This window comes from Alligator sinensis, unplaced genomic scaffold, assembly GCF_000455745.1.
Source record: "Alligator sinensis unplaced genomic scaffold, ASM45574v1 scaffold987_1, whole genome shotgun sequence".
Classification (NCBI taxonomy): Eukaryota; Metazoa; Chordata; order Crocodylia; family Alligatoridae; genus Alligator; species Alligator sinensis.
This window is the reverse complement of record NW_005842574.1, coordinates 67637-91699: the sequence shown is the minus strand read 5'-3', so window position 1 is coordinate 91699 and position 24063 is coordinate 67637. Positions and strand designations below refer to the sequence as shown.

Genomic DNA, 24063 nt, shown 5'->3' with positions numbered 1-24063 from the left:
GAGTGCTGGGTTCAGATGACCCCAGATCGAGGGCAGTGATTCTTCCCCTCTATATGGCACTGGGTAGGTCACATCTGGAGTCCTGTGTCCAGTTTTGTCTTCCTCCCCTCCGCCCCCACTGCACAAAGGATGTGGACAAATGGGGGGGGGGGGGTGTCCAGTGCGGGGGGATGAAAATGGTTGAGGGCTGGGGGACATGACTGGTGAGGAGAGGCTGAAGGAACTGGGCTGATTGAGTCTGGAGAAAAGAAGACCAAGGGGGATTGAATAGTAGCCTTCAACTATGTGCAAGAGGCTGCAAAGAGGATGGAGCTGGGCTGGTCTCAGTGGGGGCAGATGGCAGGACAAGGAGCAATGGGCTCAAGCTGCAGCAAGGGAAGTTGAGGCTGGATATTAGGAAAAACTCTCTCACCAGGAGGGTGATGAAGCACTGGGACAGGCTACCCAGGGAGGTGGTGGAGTCTCCATCCTTGGAGGTGTTTAAGGCCCAGATCGACAAAGCCTCGTCTGGGTTGATGTACCTGGGGCTGGTCCTGCTCTGAGCAGCGGTTGGACTGGATGTGATCTCCTGAGCTCCCTTCCAGCCCTCATTTTCTGTGATTCTATGATTCGGGGTGGAGTAGCAGACAAACTGCAGGGTGGGATTAGGATTTTAAATGATCTTGGTAAATGGTCTGAAATGAATCAGATAAAATTCAAAAAGGGCAGTGCAAAGTACTGCACTTGAGACAAAATGATCAAATGTACAACTACAAACTGGTGAACCACTGGCTAGCTGCAGTACTGCAGAAATGGACCTGAAGGATGTAGTGGACCATCAACAATGCAAGAAGGAAGAAAATGGTTGCATATTTGATTGTATTAAGATGAACAGGAGAGTTGCTAAGTCAGAGAAAGTGGTTCTTCTACTCTACGCCCTGGTGAGGCCTCACCTGGAGCACTGTGTCCAGGTTGGGGCACTGCACTTTGAGGAAGATGTAGGTAAGCTGGAACAAGTCCAGCAGAGAGCAACGACAGTGCTTTAGAGGTCGAGGAAACATGACGTGCAAGGAAAGGTTGGAAGTTCTGGGATTTCTTAGTCTAGAGAAGGCAAGACTGAGGGGGAATTTGGTACGTCTTTAAATATGTGCAGCGAGGTGATAGAGGTAATATTGACTGTTCTGTGTCCGCAGGTGAGGAGACGAGGGAAACGGAGGCGGACTAACTTTCTAGCTGTGAGCCCTGGGATAGAGTTCTGTGCTTGGCTCCCTGGAGTAGGTCACCTAGAGAGGTTGGAGAATTGCCATTGTTGGAAGTTTTCAAGAAAATATTAGACACGCAGTTGGATGAGATGGTTTGAGCAGTGGACTGGACTTGAAAGACCTCTTGCAGTCCCTTCTGGCCCTATTTCCCATTACTTTTATGCTAGACAGAAACTGAACGTTGAAAACTTTTATTGAAAACCCCCCCAGGAAAACCAGCCTTGTGTTATAGAATCCTTAAACAGAAAAACAGCGGGGCTGGAAAGTTCCTCCAGAGGTCATCTAATTCAGTCACTGCCCCTCAGCGCGGGGTTGTCCCTGTCTCAGCCATCCCAGAAAACCATATTGTACTTACAAACACCCACTGGTGGGTTCCCCGGCCTCTTTTGATAATGTGGCCAGTGCACGCCACACTCATGGTTGAGACGTTGTGTCTCCCAGCCAGCTTCCATCTCCGCTGTTGCAACTGAAGGCTGTTGTGTCTTCTGCTGTCCCTGTACCACTGGGCACACTTGGTTGCTAGAACAATTATAATAATCTTTTTATCTTTGATGACTTCTACCAAACCTGCACTCGTTCATCTGTAAATGAAATAATTCTAAGTTTCCAACTTTCCTCACGTCATGTTTTTGAGACTTCTGTGTTTGCTGCTTGCTTTTGGCCTACCTTCCATTTGTCCACCTCTTTCTCCGAGTGCAGTGCCCAGACCTGGATGCAGGCTATCAGAGTAGGGCTGTGGCAGTGCTAACGGGAGTGGAAGAATCTCTTCCCATAACAGGAGTGCCATATACAAGCTAATGGTTCCCACTACTCTGTTAGCCTTTTTGCAGTGGTCTTACACTGTTGACTCATTCAGCTTACAATTTATTGTAGCCTCTAGGTCCTTTTCTGCACTACTGCCTCCTGGCCACTCATTTCTCAATTTTATTTATGCATTTGATTTTTTTTTCTTCTTGTATATAGTACTTCCCACTTGTCCCTGAATGTCACTGTGTTCATTTCAAGCTATTCTTTCAGTTGATCGGGGCATTCAAGGATGCTACAATGGATTTGGGCAAGAATTTCTAAAGGAAGCTGTGACCTTTTGAAAATAAGGCCTTTTAAATTTAAATGTCTCCATTTGGATATCCATAGTTGCTGGTTGCCTCTGAAAATTGTGGCCTTTTATTTTTACAGGGAGTAGATGTCAGCGCCTCAGGCTGTTTGCTCTTTGGCATCCCTTTGGTCTGAGGCACCGGCTTGATTTAGGTCCACGTGCCTTGGGGCACTGATCATTTTGAGCTGGCACTTGTGCTAACCCACCAGCGTGTTTTTCACTGTAGCCAGCAGGGAGCTTTGCTGCTTACCCAGAAGATGTGCCGGCAGTATGTGACTGTGCACGGGAGGGGTATGCCAAAAAATATTATCCTGAGCAGCCTGGCCTAAGTTATTTCTGGAGTAGCAGCTCCAGATTTTAAAGTCCTTTCATATCGTTGCTATACTAAGTGGAAACGTGGCTCAGAAGATCAGAAAGCTGTAGGACCCCACACGCATCAGGTGGTCTAATCTGGAGCTGCACTTATCCCTTTGAACCAGAAAGGACAATTATTTTGTTGCCTGTAATGGTTTGTCAGCAAGTTGTCTGGCCTGGTTCTCATCTAGTATTACTGGGAGCTGTTTGTTCTTTCAGCGGGTGCAATTGTCTTAACAGGAAGATGGATCAGCGGCAGAGCTTTGCCATGAAAGATAATCTAAGTCATAAAATGAACTCCAGGTTCTTGTGTCACTCTGCCAGAAAGAGAATATTTTTTTCTCCCTGGTTTATAGACGCTATTATATTGACAATATAATTCCTCCTTCCTATGCCAGAAAAGCAATGAAATGCTATTCAATAACATCAGTCCACATTTTAATTCTAAATAGTTGAAACATTACTCGTGCTGGGCTGCTACTAGTTTCGAGGCAGGTTTTATTCTTTGGTGCTAACTTATTTTATTTTCTAAAATCTGACACCAAAACTGGCTGAGGGTTTCAGTGGAAGAGATATCTGATTGTGTTTTATTAGGAAAAACATAGGTCATAAAAATAACACTCATGTCTGTGAAAAATTGACTGAATAAGGTTTGTGAGGCCCCTCCAACACAAGCCTCGTGCGGTACCTGTAGCCGTCGTAGCCCTTGGCTCTCGTATAATAAAAGTGCTGTGATAGGGAATGTCACGCACGTTCTTCCTAGCTAGTCGGTTCTGCCCCTGCAGTGTCCGGAGTAGTTTGAACTTGGATGTGCTTTCTGGTAATGAAGGCATACAGCGTGGGAATCCGTTTGGCTGCGGGTGCTGAAGTCCAAAGTCTGGCCCTAGCTTAGTTCTTTTTGCACGGCCCTGCATCTCACCTAGAAAATGAATATCTGAAAAGAGCATGTGGAGTGGGGAGGCTGTGGTCTACCATTTGGCACTTGAATTTTAGTCTTTGTAGGTTGCTTCATTTTTCCTACCCCTAAGGAGTTTTACTCTACTGTTATGCTTTAGATCAGGGATGCTCAAGCTCTGGTCCATGGGCTCAGAGAATATGGCAGTGGGGGAGCAGTGGCAATTAATACTGCCACTGACCCCTGCTTCCAAATTTCCAAGCCCCACAAGGCAGGTCGGAGTTGCGCTATGCTACCACCACCCCCCCGCCCCATACATCCAGATCAGGTGCGGGCTGGGCCATGCACCCTTCCTCCTGCAGGGCTGGGTCACACTCCTTCCGTAAACATGACTGGATCAGGGCCAAGTCATGCCTCCTTTCCTTCTCCTGTGGGGTTGGGCCAAGCCCTCTTTGCTCACTCAGCTAGATTGGGGGCAAGGTGCCCTGGGGTCTGGATCAGGGCTGCCCTAGGATCTGGATCAGCTGGTTCTGGCCCACGGACAGACTGGGCGTTGCTTTATATCAGTGGTTCTTAACCGGCTGCCACAAGACCTCACTCGGGTGTCGCAGTGCAGATGGCAGCACCAGTGACCAGGTAAAACTGCCCCAGCTCTCCTACCTGCTGTAGGCGTATCGAACCCTAGTGAGGCAGAGGCACGGGCACGTGTTGCAGCCCTTCCCAGCGCAACGGTGGGGCAGGAGCACGGGCTAATGTTATCCGGTAGCAGCTGCACCCAGTTGAATGCCCAAGGCCAGCTGAGCACAGTGGTTCTCAACCAGGGGTACTGCCACGTTCAGAAAAGCTGTGCAGAGGTACTGCGACTCAAAAGTTTGAGAACCCCTGCTTTAGATCGGAGTGGGCCTCAGTTACAAGGCACTGCACTGTATTCCTGTTTCTATCAGTTAAATACAGTACTACGACTCCACCTCTAATGCTGCCTTTCATAAGCAATTCTGGTTGCCACGAGGGTATTCTGTGAGGGGGGACTGCATGATCGGCTTTAAGATGTCAGGCTACCTTGGAGAGCCTTACAAAATGAGTGAAAAAGTATAAAAGCCCTGGTCGCTGGCTGTTCACATCTTGCTTGCTTCTGCCACCTCAGCACACTGTTGAGATGTAAATTGGTGCATCTTTAACTCGCTCCCCTCTAAGTGTCATCAGAAGTAGAGCCAGAGGTTCCCACGTGGCCCACCTCCCTGTCAGACTGGCTCATGCCATCTGAAGTTAAGAATAGTGGGAAATATGGTGGAAGCTGCAGATTGATACCGTGCGGTTTTGTAATATTTCCCTTTCACTGGTTTTTCCCAACAGAGCGGAAACAGCTTCCATGTGTTTGACCAAGGCCAGTTTGCCAAGGAGGTGCTTCCGAAGTACTTCAAACATAACAACATGGCCAGCTTCGTTCGGCAGCTCAACATGTGTAAGTACCCTGCGTCGCTCCAGAATCCAGCGCCAATGCATCTTGCAGCGGTGGTCACCTCTTCTGCCTGTACCTTTATTTAGCTGGAAGGGCTGGATTTGGTTTGGGAACACAGAGACACCAAGAATGTATTAGGTGGATTTCTGGAGACCAAGAATAAGTGTATCGGTCAGCTTGTGCTGAGGGAAAGGAGAACCCCCCCGCCCCTGCAGAGCATTGTAACGCTGGAGAAAAAAGAACTTGCATTAGAGCATTTCTGATGGAGCAGACAGCCTGGTGGCACTGGATAGACCCACTTGCGTTTAGCCATTTCCTTGAGTAATAGAACAAGAGCCCTGTGCTTTTTTTGTGCTCCAAGTGCCCTTATTCTTTTAATTAAGTTGTGTATCCCCACCATGCACACCCGTCACCAGGAGGGGACCCACCTGGGATCCCCGTCAAACTTCTCGTCCTCTCAGATTGAGCACGCTCTGAGCAAGTTGGCTCGTTCCTTCTTACGTGTCAAGTGCAGCTGTTGCCAGTAACCTTTTTGTCAAGTCTCACCAATCAAACTTGACCTTATTAAATAACTCCGGCTAGTGCTGGAATCTGTCCAGATGCTGCATTTATCCTGGACTGTTCCCTCCCTGCCCCTGCTTGTGACAGTCCGGTCTGGGAAAGGTGACACTTGCCTGCAAGTCACCGTTGAAAATGGGCAGCTCTCTCCTGCCAGTGAGCCTTGAGCAGAGACATTCCCAAGAAATCAAAGCCAGCTGGGATGAAGAGGTCAGCCACTTTGAGTTCCTTATGTGCCAGCAAAGAGCCATTCAAGTAGATCATCTGCAAATCGCCTACCTCTTCTGATCTTTCCGACTGCTCCGTACCAGCAAGCACAGCTCCTCTCCTGCCCTCTCCTGGCAGCCAAGGGCATTCAGTTTATTAGGCTGCTTGGCAGAAATTGCTCGTTGAGGTGGCTGGGTTTCATACGCCCAGCCACTTGGTGTCTGCAGCAGCACTGCCCACCTGTCGTGTCACCATAACAGTCTTATATCTGAGAGACATTGCTCTTCTAAGGGGAAAGCCACCCTTGCTTCTAGTACTGGCATGCTCTCGATCTCTTTGGAAGAGGGTAAACCCAAGCACTGGTGTATAAGAAAAGTGCTGCTGCTTTTGCTTCTGATGTCATCACCCAGGAGAGCTGATCATAAAACTAGAACAAGAAGAAAGCAGCCTGTTGGAAAGTCCCCATTTAATTATGTACAACTTTAAAAGCCTCAGGTGGGCATTCATACAAGTGTCAGTACCCTCCTTTTTCACAACAGCAGGAATCGGATGAGATGGCATTAAACAAGCAGGCAAAATAAGCGCATCAGTGGCCAGGGCACAGGGTTAAAACCCAAGAAACACCATGCCCTAAGGCTCAGGAGGTTTCACCCCCAATCTGTGACTCAGCTGTTAGTTATATACACTGTACCACAAATGAGATGCGTGTCTATCAAACTTGTACTCCCTTAGCATGATGCAGTTTTACCAGTATAAAAGATGGCCTCGTATACGTATGGCCCTTCCTGTAGGAAAGGGAAGTATGTATGTTCTTATATTATCATTGCTTTGTCCATGCTGAAGGTTGCACAGACTTCATTCTGGTAGAAAAATTATACTCCTCACTGAAAATGGTACAAAACTCTTCGTACTCTTAGACCTTAGTGGAGCAGACAAAAAAAGTGAAGAAAAAAATATGCAGAAAAACCATCAAGAGCTTCCTGTCTCTTTAGCTCCTGTGGCTACAGAGTCCAGAGAAAACGACTTAATCTGTTACAGCAAGTCTTTCTAGTTTCCTTGATCCAAACAATTTTGACATGTGAATAAAGCAACCTAGAGCAGCCTTGGAAGAGATCTTCCAAGAGTCCAGTTCCCAAAACAATCAAGGCATGATCCCCTTACCTTGGCTTTAAGTGACTTTTTTCCCCCCTTACCTTTTCAAGTTCTGAAAAAAGTTCAGCCTGAAAGTCAGCCCCTTTCCTGTTATAGGGAGGTCATGTCAGGTCATGTCATGTCTTGTCATGTCATGTCATGCCTGTTGGTTCTGTTGTTGTGGTAGTTGGCATGTCTTGTCCTTGGGGGTAAAAGCTAGCCCCACCTGCTTTTACAGAGGCCTTAAATAATCCTCTCAAGAGGCACTGCCTGAGAAGCTTTTTTCTTATTATGAAATATCTGTACCATAAAAGCAGCTTTCTAATCCTCCTGGGCATTGTATTTACCAGGGTGATTTGACGAACTCAGCCAGTGCTTCAAAAATATCCTCTGTTCCAATGCCCTTTCTTTTATATTTGTCTACACTTTCATGGCAGTGTGACTTGCTTCCAGAATGATGGCAAGCCAAACCCGAAATAGGTCTCAGGGAGATAAACCTTGACTAAGGGTATGCATGCACCCGTCTCTTCTGGGGAAACGTCTGGCCAGACTGTCTTATGGCAGAGCACAGGATTGGAGCAGATAAGTGCCTGCTTGGGACGGGAAAAATGTGGTTTAAACTTTTAAGACTGAATTTTAACACTGAGCTTGGCCTGCCGCAATGTGGAATAGCAAAACTCAATTTGTCTGGAGGTATCTGGGGAATTGTTTGGATTTGATAGGTGGCTGCTCGGGTTTTATATTTATTTTAGCCAGGAAGAATATTACGTCTCTGCCGAGTCCACTTTCCAAGGTGATTTCGGAGCATGTCCCTAGACTAAGTGCCCTATTTGTTGAAAGAACAAAACTTGAAGCAAGATATAAAATTAAGCTTGTGAATCTGGGGTTTAAAATTGATCTGCTCTGTTTAATAGGATCTGCTCATTTGACTTCTCTATGGAGATGAAACTATTGTTCTATTTTCTTCTCAAATTGTTTAAAACTTACGTGTTAAAACTTTACAGTTTTAGGTTATATGGGCCCATGGTGTAACTTGGGAGTTATCTTAGGGGGCTAATCTGATCAATTTAATTTGCTCATGGAAATGTGAATAGTGACTGAACTAGTACAAGGACTGTGAAAACTGGTCACCACTCAACCCGAGGAGCCTATGGTGAGCAACGAGATGAACATCCTAGAGAAAATACAGGAAAGCCTCTGGTTTTCTGTGCTTGCTGCTGTTCTTGCATTGTGGATTGCCTCCGCAGAGGGAGCTGCCATTCTGGAAATGGAGGAGTGCTTGGCCTTTGACAGCCATTCCCGTTGCTGTCGCTCCATACATCGTTATTCCTGCACGGCATTAAAGCTAGGTCTGCATTCGCTGCAGATCAGGAAATGTTCTCTGCTGTCTCTTCTGTTCCCTAAACAATTGCACCAATTAACTCTTCTCTTGCTTTTCAAACACAGAAGGGAGCACGGAGCTGTGTGTGCAAACACTTCCAGACTGTGAGGAGTGTTTGTAACTTCTCCCCTGCCAGAGAGCAGGGGCATTCTGGGATTATCCCAGAGACATTGCTTCATGACAGTCTGCTCAGCTTCCTCTCTGCACACAAGCACCCGTATTTACCTTTTGGCACTGAGTTCTTGCGATAGGCAGCGACATAAAGGATGCCTTTCATACACTGTCATGTGGGGGTTGTATTAAGGATTAGTGGTAATGCTCCAGATGTGGGGTTTAGAAGCATTCCAGTGTGGTTAGAACGGATGACAGTTTCATTACCTTTCACCACGAGTTCTCTGGATAACGGTGGGGCACACTCTCTCTGTGGTTCGTGACCAGGGCTTTTAGTTTTGAAGGATCACTTGAATAACTGAAAAACTGGCTCATGTCACTACAGCAATGTACAGTTTCTCTAAATCATTTACTTGCTGCAAGTGCAGGAAGCTCTTTTCAGCCACAGCTGTGGTCGAACAAATTCAAACAACACTTAAGAACAACCGTTCTTGATTTATCTTGGAGTTTACAAAATTGGTGCACTCCAAAAGTACTTTGCCCTTGAGTGTTTTAGATGGTCTAAGTGCATTTGAAGTTTTGAGTCTCTCGCTTTTGCCTAAACTGCTCAGAAAGCACTTTCTGACTTGTTGCTCTTCTAGTCCATCCCCCGCAGAGCAGGAGAATTGCAATTCCACCGTCTCCTCCACAGGCCATAAACACAGAGTCCTAGGACTGGAGGCAGCTCGGGGGTCATCTGGTCCAACCCCTGTGTGAATGCAGCCCTGCTGGTCTTAAATCATCCCTGACCAAAGCTTATCCAGGCTCCTCCTGAAAACCCCCAGTAAGGAAATCCCACCACTTCCCTGGGCAGTCTGTGCTACTGCCTCCCTGCTCTAATAGTAAGGCAGGCTTTTTTTGTTGTTGTTGTTTTTTTCCCTGAGATCTAATCTAAATTCTACTCTGCTGCAATTTTGAAGCCATTGATTCATATCCTGGCCTCTGCAACAAGGGAGAACAGATGTTCTGCCTCTATGACAGCCTTTCAGAGGTTTGAAGACTGCTGTCATGGCCACCCTTAGCCACCTTTCCTCCCGGTTCTCTCAGCCATTCGTCATACAACTTGCTTTCCAAACCACTGATTGTTTTTGTCACCCACCTCTGGACCCTCTCCCAAAGCTCCATGTCCTTTTTAAAACACAGAGCCCAGAACTGCTCGCAGTAACATAGATGAGGCCCAACCAGCACCCCATAGAGAGGCACTATCACCTCCCATGTCTTCCACCTAATAGTCCCATTGATGTAGCCTGGATATTTATTCCCTGAAGTCCTAGCAAGCTGCTCTCAGCCAGGAAGTTCCTAGTTGTGGGCTCTTGCTCTGTCAGCTACACATCACCATGCAAAAAGCTGGTGTGCTTTGTTTTGAGGTTCCCAGCCTGGGGTGAATCCAAGCCAGAGCCATTTCTTAATTCAGTGCAGAAGCTGATAAGCCATGTTCTGCTGGAACACCAGATTCATCAAGATAATTAAACCCACTTATTAACCTTCCCACAATCCCCAGCCAATACTGTAATATTACCCTTTAATGCTACCCTTTTAGGGTGGCGTTTCTGCAGAGGAACTCATTTTCAGCGTTACCGGTCTCCTATACTTGCGAGTCTCCAAGACAATACTGTGCCGTCAGCTGAAACAAATTACATCTTTCAAACTTACAAACAGTGCTAAGAATGGCTTAAAAAAACCCCGGATCTGGCACTTAAATCAGACAATGTGGGCTGTGGGAGCAAGTACAATGTTTAAATCAGGTCTCCTATTCTAATTCCACTTCTGACTCACTGGCAAGTCGTTTTTCCTCTGAGCCTTGGCTGCCTCTTCTCTAAAATGGGGGTGTAATGCCTTAAGGATTGTTAAGAATGAATGTTCTCATAGTACCTAGAACGTGTACAATATAATGCAAGCGCCAGGTCGCTTTGCTTGGGGGGAGACTCGCAAGGTGCAGCCAGGATGTGCTGCTGAAAGGAAGGATGACTCTGATTAAAGCACTGCACTGGGACTTGAGAACTGTCCTCCATGCTCTGCCCCCGACTGCTGTGTGACCTTGGACAAATCACTTAATCTCCACCTAGGTTTTGCATCTGCAGGGTGAGAACAATGCTTCGTGGTACTCGGGTACTACGGGGAGCACTAGATTAAAATCAGGAGGCAGCTCATCCACCCACGCAGACTCGGTATGGTTGGAGACATCACACTGCCATCGTTTTGACAAGAAATGAAATAAGATTCTGATCCCGTTGTCTCTTTAAAGATTCCTTGGCGTGCTGGATCTGTGAGCACCAAGGTCTTGGCCAGGTTCCAAGTGTGGTCATTTTTTGTTCTGCCTCTAGAAACAATTTTGACTGTTTCAGTTAAATATGGCTGCGTTCTTTCCTTGTTGCTGCACAGCTGCAAGGTTTCATTTCACAAGTGTTTGTGCTCTCAGTAGTGGATGAAGCGATAGAGCACTCCTGTCCTGTCCTCATCCTTGACATTGCCCAGCACGTTGGGACCAGCATGCAGTTCATGGGAACTGCTTTATCCCCCTAGATTCAATGACTTGCAAACCTCCCAGTCCCGTGCAGCATCTTGTTTGAAAATCCTTGTCTGGCCTCGCACTGAGACTCACTGTTCAGCAGACTATTTTTCTTCTGCTGCTCAAATGACAAGTTAGGATATTGCCTGGTCTCCCGATGCTCAAGACTTGGAGGGCTTTCTGTGTTCAAGGACACTGCGGGGGCGGCAGCTTGTTGGAGATGTTTGGGAAAAATTGAGGTGCTTGTCTGACTCCCAGCTTGCTGTACTCTTGGGGTGGCATATGGAAGACTAGTTGGGAGGAGGGCATAAGACTGCCTTGCCTAGCAGAGAGGAACATTATTTGAATGTCTGCTGCTGCACTATAGGGGAGGCATCTCTCACTCCCCCAAGGTTTTGGGGGTTGGCTGTGTCAAAAATCAGAGGGGCAACTGCTGGAATGCAAACACAAGAACAGGGGAAAGGGGCATATACGTTTCATAGCTTTTCTCAGGCTCGGTCTCCAATCCCGTGTCGTATTGATAAGCTACCATGTGTGCACACCCTTGGCAAGCAAGATTGTGCTCCTCAGTTCAACTTCAGATTGTGCTGCTTTGCTCTAATTATTCACCTCTGACTTTCAGATGGCTTTCGAAAGGTTGTCCACATCGAGCAGGGAGGTTTGGTGAAGCCAGAGAAGGACGATACTGAATTCCAGCATCCGTATTTCATCCGAGGCCAGGATCATCTCCTGGAGAATATCAAGAGGAAAGTAACCAGTGTAAGTGTACAAAACAGCTATTTCAGGCAGGTCCCAGGTAAAGCGTTTCAGAGCGAACAGGGCTAGTCAGAAAAGTAGCAGTGTGCTGCGGGGTGCGATGGGGATTTTGGCCTTGCAAGTCTCGTTCTTTGCCAGCTGTTTCTCTAGTTAACTCCCCACCTTGCCTCTCGTTCAGTCGCACGGTGTTGTGCCAACCTGCCAATCAGCTTGCAGCAGGTGTGTAGTGTGCCACTTCCTCTGATTGCTTTCTTACTGCCCTCTTGGCACCAGGTTTGACTGAGGTGGCTCAGGACACCCTGAAGGAAACAACTGGTTAATGTGGAAACCAGTTTGTCTTTGGCTGTGCAAACGGGAAGCTAGCATCCCCTCCACACCTCTCCTTTTCCTTTTACTGTGTAGGCCTGGTCTAGCGGAGGTTACGACAAACTTTCCTTTCCCCTAGGGAAGAGTCACAGAGCAATCGGACCTTCCTGTAGAACTGGAAGGAGGAATGCAGCCATGGGCTGAACACTTGGGGTATTTTTCAACCTAATGAGAAAAACCATACTCTGTTCTCTAGACCCTTTGAAGAGGAGACTCTGATTTCATCCATCACATGATGGCTCTGCTGGTAATGGGAACGGCAAGAAACAAAGGGTTTTATTCAAGACGACTAAAAAATATTTTAAACTGGCTGGCATGCAGCCCGTTTTCCAAATGGTAATTGGTGCGCTAAACTGGGACAGTACTCGGCTACCCGCGGTTCGTACAGGTGTGGGCTCTCTAATGTTGGGGTCTCCACATGCAGTGCTCAGTTTTGACATGAGCAGAAGGCACCTCTGGTCATGTTGGCATGTGAGTAAGTCAGGTGTCTAGCGAGGAGGATAACCTTGGCCAGTTTGGACTCCCCTGCTGCCAGAGCTAATGGTGTGAACTTTACTTGTGCCTCATGGGTGGGTCAGAGGGTTCAGACCTAAATCCTGCTTTTTGTGTTTGTGAGAGCGCTGCCTTGTTCATGGCTGGTTCTCTAATTATTTTGTTAGAGCATTTTAAAGGAGCAGCCAGCCAGTACTCGGTGCCAAAAACTTCTTCTAAACTATCAGAGCAGCTCTATTTGTTCTGAAATATGGCTTGATCAGTAGCAGCCATCCAGGTTTTAGTTATCCTTTTCCAAATATTGCTCAAAGCCACCTGTAGAGAGCAGCAGGCAAAACTGCATGATGGAGCCCTGGGATAATTTCACGTAACATTAAGTGCCTCTTTGGCTGCGACACGTTTAGCACCTCCAGACATCTGCACAATGGGCGCGTGCTCTAGGAAGTTGTGATGTGCAGATCCCAAAGATATATGGCCTGTGGGCAAGGGGAGGCTGGGGGAACCTACTTTTGAATAGGTGAGATGTACTAACCCCTGTAATTGCTGGCAGATCCAGAGTCCTCACACATTGCAGCTTTTGTGAAGTGTGCCTGGGTGTCATTTCTTATGAGCTCTTTATCCGGGAAATGAAACAGGTCCCTCCCTTCCCTGCTTTAGCACTTGCAAAGCTTCCTGAGTAGCCCCCTCATCATTTCTATAGTGAGAGGCTCCCCATCCCACTTCAGCTCTGGCCTTGCTCATTCTCCATGCTGCAGAGTGAACATTTGCTTTTCTCCCTTTGCCTTTCAAATGGTTCTGATTAACCATTTATAAATGTAGCAAAAAGAGAGAAAAAAATTGGGGCACCCACTAAGAGCCGTGTTCTCTGCTAACTGCAGTGTGCTGGCTTGTGGAGCAGCATGATTATGTGCTGTGTATCTTCAATAAAATCCCAGCTGTCATTGTGCTCCCTTGCTCTTCCTGGCCTCTGAGTTTTAGCATTAGAAATGCTGTGCTAGCCAATATAGCTATCCCATCATGTGATGGAAGATTGTGCGCTGTCATTCTGGGGCTGCAAGAGAGCTGTTGGCTTTGTACCAGCCTTAATGTTTGCCTTTCTGAGCTGAGAGATTCAGCTTATTTAGGGTGGGGGAAGAGTTCATTCTCTGCAAGTAACGATGTTCTTGTAGATGACTGCTGTGAGCCCATCTGATTCAGCTATACGCAACCCAGGCATTGGAGGGGGAGGAAGATGGCTCACCTGCTGTACTACCTTTGACAGTTAAGCAACTGTTTTGTAAGAGCAAACACCACTGACCTTTTCCGTTCTGTCTCCAGGTATCCAGTATAAAGAATGAGGATATAAAGGTTCGACAAGACAATGTAACCAAGTTACTGACTGACGTCCAGGTGATGAAGGGAAAGCAAGAGAGCATGGACTCCAAGCTGATAGCCATGAAGCAGTATGTATGTAGGGAGGGGAGGGCAGAAAACAGGAGAATCTGCTCCATCTGACTTATTTCCTCTGAAAAAAATATGTTCAAGGCCTCCCGTAGGAGAAGTGTAGCTGGTCTCCATTGTTGTGTGTGCTCTCATGTTTGCCAGCATCCCGAATGTCTCAGGAGCGCAGTCTGAGCTTTAAGAGGCGCTCTGTCTGGGGAAGAAAGGGAGTGGAGGAGCCTTCTGAGCAGTATTATACCTTTGTAAGGGCCTGGTGTCACAGTGACCAACCCTCCAGCCCCAGACAGAGTGAGGCTTTGGTAACTTCCCTTTGGGAGAACCCTGCTGCACTTCTGATCTGAGCCAGGAGAGCGCAACGACTTGCTTCCACCTGCGTGAAGTCTGACCCCCTCTGCACAGTCCTGGTTTCTTGCTCATGAGTTTGCCTACACCCAATGCAGAAGTCACATTCTTGTTTGCACGCTGTACCTATCACTGTGTTATTTAAATGACTGGAACAATGTCTACGCGTGTGCTCTAACATTGCTGCCTTTCTGCAAGCCTGATGTCTTACACATGCCACTTCCATCCTTGCTGGTTACTGGTACTGGAGACTTGCACTTGGCGGGGCAGACAAGGGGACAGAACATGCTATTTAGTCACCATCAGTTTGCTAAGGCAGCATTAGGGGGTGTTACAGAGCACTGCTGAGCACTCCTGGTCTTTCCCACCCTGCAAGAGAGAGTAGAAGTCAGAGGCTGTGCATAACCCATGCCAGGTGGGGTCCTTAGTTTATTCAACAATGAGGCAATGGACTGACCCAACAAATGGCAGGATTTGTTTTAGAATTGAGGCCTGCCATTCATGACCATTAGGCTGAGATGTTTTTAAAGCTGTTGGAGGACTTGGATACCCAATAAAATGAATGGAAAATGGGCCTCCAGATTCCTTCAGAGGCTTTGCAAATGTCTGCTTTTTCTTTTCCTTGTGTGCCCTTTGCCTGGGTGGGGAAACCATCCCTTACTCTGAATTTTCTAACATCGTGTCTTAGACTAGCCTCAAGGTGAAAAGGAACAGATTTTCATCTCAGTTTGAAGAAACTTCCACTACTGTTCCAAAAGAATTGACTTCAGTGGCATAGGAAAAGGGGAGCGGGCTGTTCCAGGGGCCGGTCTAATGTCTGGTGCTCTCTTACTGGACAGAGCAGGGAGGAGGAATGAGGATCTCAAGGGATCTGTGCCCAAATGAAAGCACATCTGCCATGTGGCGTTCCATGCCCTCCCTCCTCTTGGATTTCGCTGCGGTACCTTGTGCTCACAGAGCGTTTCACATGGAAGAGGAGGGAGACTTCTTTGTCTCCAGGGTTATTGTAGCTGATTGTCTTCATCTTCCCCTTACCCCTCAATGTGAAGCCTCATAACTAGGCTGTGGTTCTCTTCAGGCTCTTCATTGCAAAGGGAGGAAGAAAAGTAGATCACCCTGCTGTCCCCTTCAGTAAGTGGTGGTGTATGAAATACCCTGGCACCGTGACTAGCATTTGAATTTCCCATGCCCAGGTACACAGTATAGGCAGCTGAGCTTCCTTTTGCCATCAGGTAAACTAAGTGATGCGTCCAGCACAAACAAATGAAAACTCTCCCGTACTGTCAGCCTTAAAATGGCCAAAAGGTGCCTTGGTAAAGCACATTTCAGCAAGTTTGTAGGCTACCTTTTTTGTCCTTTAGGAAACGCGTCCTTCACTTTCATCTGAAACATACAGATGTACAAGTCTCATCCGATGACTTGTCAGTGGTGGACCCAGCATTACATCTGTTGCAGAAAAAATTTGTGCATCTTGGAGGTGGAAGTTCATCTTTATCCTACTCTCTTCCTGGAAGAGCATCCAGGTGCCCAGTGCCTTCTGAGCTTGCAGCTCATTCTGATGCAGTGCAGCTCTGTCCCTAGCTGGTGTGTGTTGCTCCCAGTAGGCTGCTTCTGCCTTTAGCACCTCAGCTGCGGAGTTTATTTCCTTTTACCCTTCAAGCATGAAACAGCTTATGAGGAGCTGCAGGAGCCATTCTCGATCCCATGTGCCAGTCATATGACCTTGCATTGCTTCTGAGATGCATGTAAAAATGGCATATTTCACAGAAAAGCAGCAGTCCCATATCATCTGTTTGGTGCATCACTAGGGCAGTGTTGCTCCGCAGGGGCTCTGCAGGCAGCCTGTTTGTACCACGTCTCATGTAACAAGGCCACAATCGGATCTGGGCAGCTAGGTGCTCTGTAAGACGGGTAGTCCTCCCAGGATCCTGAGAGGTAGCTGCAGTTCGCAGCTGACTTTCTCTGGACTGTTACTATATATTAAGAAAGCCAAGATCCTTGCATGTAGTATTCAGCTCAGCTTCTCTGGCTTTTTCCAGTCAAGTAAATATGTAAAATATTTTGCAGTATTTGAAACCTGTAAGGCCTGACCTCTTACCTAGGTACAGAATAAGCTTCCGCAAGTGGGATCACAGTTATTTAGAGCTACATGCAAGGCACCCCACAAATCAGGTGGGAACAGCATGAGCGTTTACTGTAAACTGAGCGTGTCTGTACGCACCACTAGATGGAGATGGAGTACAAAGAGCGACGCTTTGGAGAGCAGACCCTGCCAGCTTCCCATTATCAGAATTGTGGCTCAAACAGCATTGAATTTCCCCCTCCAATGAGAAGGTAATTATCGACCAATAAATACAAAACGCACATTGCCCTTTATTTGTGTAACAAACTTGCAAGGAATCTCTCATGGGACAGTTCAGATTCTCAAGTGGGAAATCCAGAAATTGTACAGCTGCTTCAGTCGGGCTGTGTTCCCTGGATACCTGTCAAAGACCAGCTTCAAATGTCCTATACCCATTCAGCTGCTGTCTGTCTATATGCCACAGTGACCTTCCTAACTGTCGTTCAGGTTTTCACTTTTCTGTGGTCCAGGGCACTTACTCATCCTGGTGGTGACCCCGCCAGTTCCCTTGGTTCTGTCTCGGGTCAGTCTTCCCAGTCTGTCTTGCAGACTCTCCTTCATCTATGGCGTCTTGGCTCTGCTCTTGATCAAGTTTGCTTTTAACACCTCTTGCCTCCCTTCGTAGCACCTGCTCGTTGTGCTGGGATTGCCCACCCGTGCTCTTGGGAGGCTGCAAATTTACCTGTCTTCACCCTGCCTCCAGTTTTGCTTCCTTAGCAAGGTTTTGGAGAAAATCCTTAGCAAGGATCGACCTCTTGGACCATCTCTCCCAGAACAAGCTTAAAGCTAGTGTGGTCATTACTGATTTACATCTGTCCTCCCAACACCAGCATAACATTCACTCCCTGATCACTCTTGCTCTGTTCAGTTCTCTTCTGGTTTGAAATCTGTTTCTTTACCGCTCTTTTCTTTTAATTTTTGTGGTAACTTTATATCTTCTTGTCCTATTTTGCTATGGGATTTTTCCTGGCTGTGTCCTTGCCCCCTTCTCCATGCCTCTGCTTCTTGGATGTTGCTTGGGAGCTTCAGCCTAACATGCCACTTACAGGGTGAGACTGCATACATTTATGACCTTTCAGTTTGTTCCTGTTAAACTGCCTGTTTTTGGTCAGTCGATAAATGGGCTGTTAGAGATAACATTTGGGTCTGTCTTACACTGCCAGAATTTTGTCTTGGCCCCCAGGAGGTGAGCAGAAAATTGGGAAGGAATAATGTTTTTATGGCTAGATCGCTGACTACTGGTTTTGTGCTTCCAAACTATTTCTGCAGTGTCTGGGGAAGGACACGTGCTTTCCCCTGTTTGCTAAAGATTAGATTCGGTGCTTTTGCCGAATACTGCTAGTGCAGACTGCCTTAGAAAACTTGCAGACAGAAAAGGAACTTCTGTGCCCCCGTGGTGTGGGGTGGTGCAGGATTCAGCCAGGATCAAGAATTGGAAGGGGGTTGATACAGGAAGAAGGAGCCTGGTCAGTCTTGTGGGAGAAGCTTCGTGAAAACCTCCCAAAGCTGTTCTGTAAAGGTGATGTAGAGTGGAGTCCTGAGTTTTCCCTACCACAGGTCTTCTCCCCTTCCCCAGTTCTGCAATCATATAGTACACGTGGCCACTAGAGATACAGGTGCCAGAGTGGATTAGTTGAGGAATTTTTGAAAGCGCAGCTTCTGGGTAGATAGCTGAATTTCTTCAGCTTAATATCCAGGGAGACTAATGAAAGCTATTGCTTCTAAAACAGCATGCGTTTCAATATGGTCAAATGTAAAATCATTTAGGATCAAAGAGTGCAAGCCATACTTGGGGGATGGGGTACCCTATCCCAGGAAGCAGCAGCTCTGACCCCTCAGGCTTTTTCAGTCATCTAAATATGAGCTCCCAGAGCACTGCCGGGTCCAAAAGAGCTACTGTGGTCCTTGCGTGTGTAAACAAGGGGATATCAAGTAGCCATAGGGAATTTGTATTATCTTCTGTTTTTGGCACTGTCGTGGCCCCTGCTGGAATACCGTGGCGTGTCCTGTGCAGATGTCAGTTCATGAAGGATGTTTAAGAATTGCAGAGGGCTCAGGAGGAGCCACAAGACTGATTGAAGCATCGGAACACATGCTGTGCAGCAGTGAGCGCCAGGAGCTCGATCCATCCATCTCATCAAAGAGATGGCGATTGGTCTGTAAGTGCCGACAGGGGGAACAGAAATCTGATAGGAGAAGGCTCCTCAGCTTTGCACGCAAACTTGCAACAAGGTCCACTGCCTGCAAGTTGAACGTGGACCAGTTGGCTAGGGACAGAAGTTACACACAGACCGGTTTAAGTCATCAGAAACTGGTTTAAACCTATAACACAACAGAAGCTCAGTGCAAATACACCAGTTTCAAAATGGCTGAAACTGGTTTAAGATAAACCTGGTTGAATGTAGTATCAGACTGAACTGATTTGGGTCAAACCAGTTTATGAAATTTCTGTCCCCAACCTCTTCCTTTTTCAAGTTAAATCACAGTCCCCCAGCATGCTTTCCAGTCCTGGGCTGGGCTGGGCTGTCTGCTCCAGTAGATCAGGGTTGGGTGGGGGAGGGGGGCCTGGGGACAGAGTACAGAGCTGCCTTGCTGCGAAACTTACTGAAACTTAATGCTGGCTGTGACTGTGGACTAAAATTCCTAGAAGCAGGAAGAGGAAGTGGTGCACAACCCTGGAAAGTCCTGCTGCTGTGATTCTGGACTGCAAATTCAAGAGAGCTCAGGGGCAGCAGGAAGAGGAAGCAAGCATACAGCCCATGCTGGCTCCAGGCATGCTGTAGTGCCCCCCGACTCCCCCTGGCTTCTGGCCTGAGCCACCGCAGGCATGTGGCTACATTTCCTGAGTCAGAAGTAACTGCGTGTCCAGCTGTTTCTCAGTTTAATCTCTGCATCTTAGACTGACCTACAAAGACCGAATCAGTTCAGCGTCAGCCTTTTTGACTGTCTGTACTTTAGCCATTCGAGCTAAAAACAGGATATATGTTTTTTTAATGGTGAGTGGAATTGGCCATTGGAACGGCTCACCAAGGGCTGTATTAGCTCCTCTGCTGTCACTGGAAATTTTGTGAATCAAGATTGGGCTTTTCTAAAGAGAGGTGCCTGTAGCTCAGCCACAACTGTGAAGATTGCAACAGGAGTCGCTTCAGGGAGTCTACGCAAGGTTGAACTAGAAGGTTTCTCCTGGCCTTAGGCATCTGAGTCCCTTCAGCAGTCCCTGGTGCGGGACTTAAGGTTCAAACCCTCAGCTGGTCTGTCAGCGTTCATCTTTTCCATCCAGAAAAGCAGTTTGCCTGCCCCCTTTTTCCCTGTGGAGTTTGGGCAGTGCAGTTCTGGAGAGCCACCTTTGCAGAGCAGAGACATTTATGCCCTCGCAGCTTGGGGCCTTCATTGAGCAAGCAGCAAAAGGGATGGGAATGGTGGCGCTTTACCCTCTGGGCGACTGTGTGCTACTGTGACTGAACTAGCTGTTTGGCCGTGCAGTGGGGTCCACTGCTGCGCCACAGCTTAGGAATCAGCCAGCCCTTTGCCCAGTCCGGTAATAATGCTTAGTTATCCAAAATCTTTATGCTCAAAATGCTTTAGAGCCAAACTACCTGATTTCCTGAAGTTTCATGGACTGTGTGCGAGATCGTCTCCGACGGGTAGAGCTGGGACTACAGTCAGAAGTTCCCGCTCCCCTGTTTCATGGTTATGCTGCTCACCCATGTCTCTCTAACACACGACATTTCTAAGGTTTGATCCATTCTGTGCAGCCTAGCGCAGGTGTCACCACATGGGCTTTCCCAGGAAGTTGCACATTCATTCTATTTAATGCAAGCTTTCTTTAAAGTACCTTAATACGGAGCGTTGTCAGTGCCCTCCGAAGGGCCGTGAACACCGGAAGCTTGACGCAGGGTTCGTCCTGTCTGGAACACTGTGTTTTTAATTCTTTGCGTATCTAAAGGTGAGGTTTGGGTTTTTTCCTCCCTCCACTAAAAATTGCACCAGGTGCAATTTATATCAGACCCTTTCTGTTGGCATTTAAAAGAGTTTATAGTCACAACTTGTCTCCTGGTGAGAGTAAGACCTTTGTAGCATATTGAAAATGCATGTGGCTCAGAGCCAGTCAAAGGGAAGACTGTTTGTGGGGTTTTTATTGGGCTTGACTTGGACATCATCTCTGGCAAATCCAATATAATGCTCATTGAAACTATCTTTTTATTGCACCACTGTGCACAGACCTTCTCACGTCTTCCCATATTGACTTGTTTAGCTCATACAGTCTGCCTGAAAGACTGGGGAATGCAATTAAGCCAGCTCCACCAAGGTAATATTGCTCATGTCTGGATAATTTGCTGCTAGTCTTTAGCACTGGCAGGAAAGAATAAAAAGGAGACACGCTAAACTTTGGGGTATGAAAATATTTATCCATCCCTGTCAGCAGGTCCTCCAGCAGGACTGGATAATGCTCCCCAGTGCCTGAGAGTTTGTGGGCCAGGACACTGCTTCCCTGGAGTACACTAGAAGCCCACCTGGTCGGTTCTTTAATCTGAGCTCATGCTCAGAGGTTGCACAAAGTGACTGTATTGATCCATCTTAAGGAAATAGAAATCCCTATTTTTTCCTTCCTTCTCTTTTTTGGGGGCCTTGGAGATTAAAAACCAGAACTAAGCTTTGGGCCACACTGTCTGTAATGGCAGCCTGCTATAGGAAAGGCTTTGATGCACGGTCAGACTCTTGCCTTACCAGCTCCATAGAGTTAAAGACTGCATCACATCAGGATTTTTCTCCTTCTCAAGTTACCCCGCACAGAAAGATATGCAAAAAGAGCAAATCTTCTCATTCTGGGAAACATAAAACATGAAGGTCCCCTGGGCCTCTCACTAAAGAAACAAGGAGTCCTCTTTCATTCTGGCAGAGATGCAACAGCCAGCCTTTCAGTTCCTTTCATCTCCTTGGCTAGCTGGAATGACACTCGGTGTTAAGGTTGGAAGAACATCGCTCTAGTTAGCATTGGACTCCACTTGGTATCAGCCCCTGTTTTCAGGTACTGGACTAATACACAAAAACTGTCCTTTTGGTTGAATTTTTCACACACAGCTTAAAGTAGGACAAGTTTGAAGATGACCCGTTCCGACAGTCAAGGTTTGTTGGAATTAAGTGGTCTCTCTTGCTTCGGTTGCTTTTTGTTCTGAACTAAAGTAGCTCATGTTAAACTTCAGATTTTTTCCTTGTGCAGAACAAGTACGTGGTGCGGCAATAGCGTTTTGAAAGCGTCACCCCAAGGCCTGGTCACACGCAGCTTTGCCCCTAGGCCCTTTCAACAGACGAGAAGGCTGCGTCCTGTTCCGTCTCCAGAACGCTTGCTGCTTGCTAAGCATATCGTGGGGCCCCGCTCGCTGCCTGTCCACCCCAGCAGCTTCCAGCACTCCTAGCACAGCCAGGCATGACTTTACATTAGCACCTTCTCAGCTTCTGAGTATTGTCTGACTCTTGCTCTTAGCAGAGCAGCTGCGTTCTGTTATGTTCTCATACAGATGAGGTCTGTATCCTAGGCTGCCATGACTCATGGCATCCTTTTCCTGCCCCCAAATTGGGTTCGCTTCAGCTTTCCATAGAAAAACCGTCATAGGAACTTGATAGGGAAAAGGACCAGGTTTAACCCCATCCCTTCTGTTGGGCTGGTAGTGATCTTCCAGAGGTGTTTCAAGCGAGGCAAATAAGTGGCTGATAATTAAGCTAACACTAGACAAAGCTGCTGGCCTTGAATTGCTCCAGTTTCTGTTGGCCTCCCTCTCTCCTTCCTGTATTCTTGTTTCTCCTGGAGCCTTACCTTCTCCTAAAACAGGCACTTTCTAAGCCAGCTCTTTTCCTTCTGGGTCTTTTAGGCTGGAACCACTTGGATTTTAAGTTGACAGCTGAAAATAAGGCTGCCGGCTGTTTCACGGTGCCATGCAGCCCTTTGGGCAAAGCATACTTTACTGCCTGAAACTAGCTTTCCTTCTTGGCTCCAGGCTGACCAATATCTCAAGGAACAAACTTCTCTGTTGCTGCCTGTTACTTTTGTGGGCTGTCTGGCCAGCGAAGGAGTATGGCTTGGCTTGACCTCGGGAAGGACGGCACCATTATTTCATATCTTCTTACCCTGGTCAAAAAGTCATACGCTGGGACCCCTTTTCTCATGTCTGCATTCTCCCTCTGTAAGGAGTGGGCAGCAGATAATTGGCTTCCGTTCAGCAGCTGTCACTTCCTTGGCTTGGAAGAGGAGATCCTCTTTTGGAAAGGCCAGTGTTTCGTACTGTGCATGGTCATGTGGTGTAACGGAGCAGAGCGGAGAGAGCAGAACCTCAAGACCAAGCTGGAGAAATGTCCTGATCGCTTGTTAGGACAAGTTCCTTCGTGGGGAGGAGGAAGAAGGGCCAAATCTCTGGCTGGGGTGCCCGTCTCCCTCTCCTAGCCCCAGCCTGTGGTCATTCCCCACCCCCACGTCCAGCTTTACTAAGGGCTACCACCCTTGTGCAAACCAGAGCAGGAAGGTAAGACAGAGGGGTTGTCACTTCCCTGTGATTCATCGGCTCTGCTCGCGTCCGGGGGGAGCCAAAGTGTATCCGTAAGTTTAATTTTAAACAGATTGTTGAAAGCAGTGAGCTAGCCATGGTGTCTGCACCTGTTTTTATCGGTTTTCCCCCAGCCTCCTTCAGGGATTGTGTTCACTTTGACTTGGCGCATGAAGTTCTACCAGGGGACGCTGAGAGCACTTCCTCCTGACCAGACGCTGTTTACAAGGCCCCGCCGCTTTTACAAGGCCCCAGTTACTAACAGAATTTAAAAGTTAAAATTTCTCCTGATGAAAATAAATCTAAACAGACACCAGGGCTTGGCCTCTTGCAGCACTGTTCCTCCTCCCCAGAATTATTTTACCGTATGCAAACCACCCCCCCACCCCCCCAGTAAATCATACCAAATAATTTTGACCCATGTAACTTTCTTTATGGTTTCAGGGTTCCAAAAGCAACATATATATTATCATTTGACACTGACCTGAGGGGATAGGGTTTGCGTTAGAACATTTGTTGAAAAGATTGAATCCATCAGTGTTAGGTGAGAGAAAAGCTGAGCTAGGACATAATGAAGCCAACTAGGTGATATCCAAGCTTTTAGTCGCTGTGCTCAGAAAAGCCTCGTTAATGGAAGCCTCTGACCTTCAGGGACTAAGGTGCTGTGGTTAAAAGCTGCCTGAAATCATTCAGGGGTTGAGTCACCAAATGACTCCTACCTTAAGCCCTCATTTTGAGTCTAGAGCTATAGAATTTTGCAATCCTGTTTTCTCTCTCCACCTCTCCTGAGTAATTTTGTTGCAGCAACAGGGTTTTTTCCCTGAGTATCTGTTTTAACTGGTGTGGAAAAAATGAGGCCCAGTCTATATAGCAAAGGCATAAAATCTGTAAGAGGATCTGGTGTGAAACTGCTGGCCAGATTCTTTCTGTGTTTTGCACTGTGCTTTATGAGCTTGTAATATCTTCTGTCCCATTCTTGCAACTTGGGCAAAAGATCTGTGCAGGAGCAGTGGCTCACTAGCACC

The 24063-nt window shown here is 47.3% G+C and overlaps 1 protein-coding gene across 1 annotated transcript in view; it reads left to right on the top strand.

The window, feature by feature from the left end:
* Window positions 1-24063, top strand: part of HSF1 (heat shock transcription factor 1) — a 90988-nt gene that overhangs the window by 27096 nt on the left and 39829 nt on the right. The window contains exons 2-4 of the mRNA XM_006032463.2: window positions 4940-5048; window positions 11604-11740; window positions 13913-14037. Coding sequence (XP_006032525.2) covers window positions 5018-5048; window positions 11604-11740; window positions 13913-14037 — 293 coding nt within the window. The 5' untranslated portion in view covers window positions 4940-5017. The remainder of the gene's footprint in view (window positions 1-4939; window positions 5049-11603; window positions 11741-13912; window positions 14038-24063) is intronic.